The 932-nt window shown below is 69.5% G+C and overlaps 1 protein-coding gene across 1 annotated transcript in view; it reads left to right on the forward strand.

The window, feature by feature from the left end:
• CHLNCDRAFT_136774 (hypothetical protein) overlaps positions 1 to 199 on the forward strand; it is a gene marked incomplete at both ends in the record, with an annotated part of 3,844 nt that extends 3,645 nt beyond the window's left edge. The window contains one exon of the mRNA XM_005845523.1: positions 158 to 199. Coding sequence (XP_005845585.1) covers positions 158 to 199 — 42 coding nt within the window. The remainder of the gene's footprint in view (positions 1 to 157) is intronic.
• Between the last annotated feature and the right edge of the window lie 733 nt (positions 200 to 932).

Raw genomic sequence — 932 nt, forward strand, 5'->3', positions numbered from 1 at the left:
CGTGCGTGCATGCAGGGAGAGGCGGGGCGCATGTGGGGCGCCGTGCGTGCGGTACTGGACAGGTCGGCCGCAGCACGGCAGGCGGCGGCCGCTCACAGCAGGCGGAGAGGGTGTCCGCCCAGCACACCTCCACCACGCCCTGGTCTGGCGCGGGTAGTCTGCGGCGGCCAGCCTGAGCTGCAGTGTGGTGCCGGGGTAGGTCCACACAGAGCCCACCGGCCCCAGCATCTCGATGTTCCAGGTCTGCACCCGGCCCAGCTGCGTGTGGCGCAGCAGGGCGGCATCCTGGTACTGCGGGGCCACCTACAGTGGTACCGTGGCGGGCGCCACGCCAGATCTCTCACAGACGCACCAGCGGCGGCACATGGCAGTGCTGGGGGTTGGGGTGCGCCATGCGCGGCAGGCGCGCCAACGCCGGCGGCGTGCAGGGCGGCAGCTGGAGGCACGCCTGGTGACCCCACCACCGCCCGCACAAGTCATGCAAGAGGTCCGCGGTGTGGCGGGCAGCAGCCCAGGCCCTCACTGTCACTGCCGCAGCTGCCTGTCTCACCGGCCCGAAGGCTTTGTTGAAGAAGGTGAGCCGCAGGGAGCGGCCCTCGTAGGAGGCGTTAAAAGAGCCCATGTCAAACACGATGGCCTGCAGCGCGGCGGGGGCAGGGCAAGCGGTGTTTATGCTGGCATGTTTTTGGTATGCCACTGTTTCTCTGTGGGTGGCTGGCGAAGGCAACCCACTGGCTTGCCTACTGGTACCTCCCCGCACGCCTGCCGCTTGTCCCCTCCCTGCCAGCAACCTTGCCCTGCCTTGCCCTGCCCTGCCCGGCCCCCGCCCCTGGCCCACTCACCACCGGTACCGTTGGCCAGCCTGGCGGGGGCGGAGAACTCGTGCTGGAAAGCGTAGGAATAGGTCTGGCCGGGCACCAGCGCTTGTGCGG

This window comes from Chlorella variabilis (assembly GCF_000147415.1).
Source record: "Chlorella variabilis unplaced genomic scaffold CHLNCscaffold_17, whole genome shotgun sequence".
Lineage (NCBI taxonomy): Eukaryota > Viridiplantae > Chlorophyta > Trebouxiophyceae > Chlorellales > Chlorellaceae > Chlorella > Chlorella variabilis.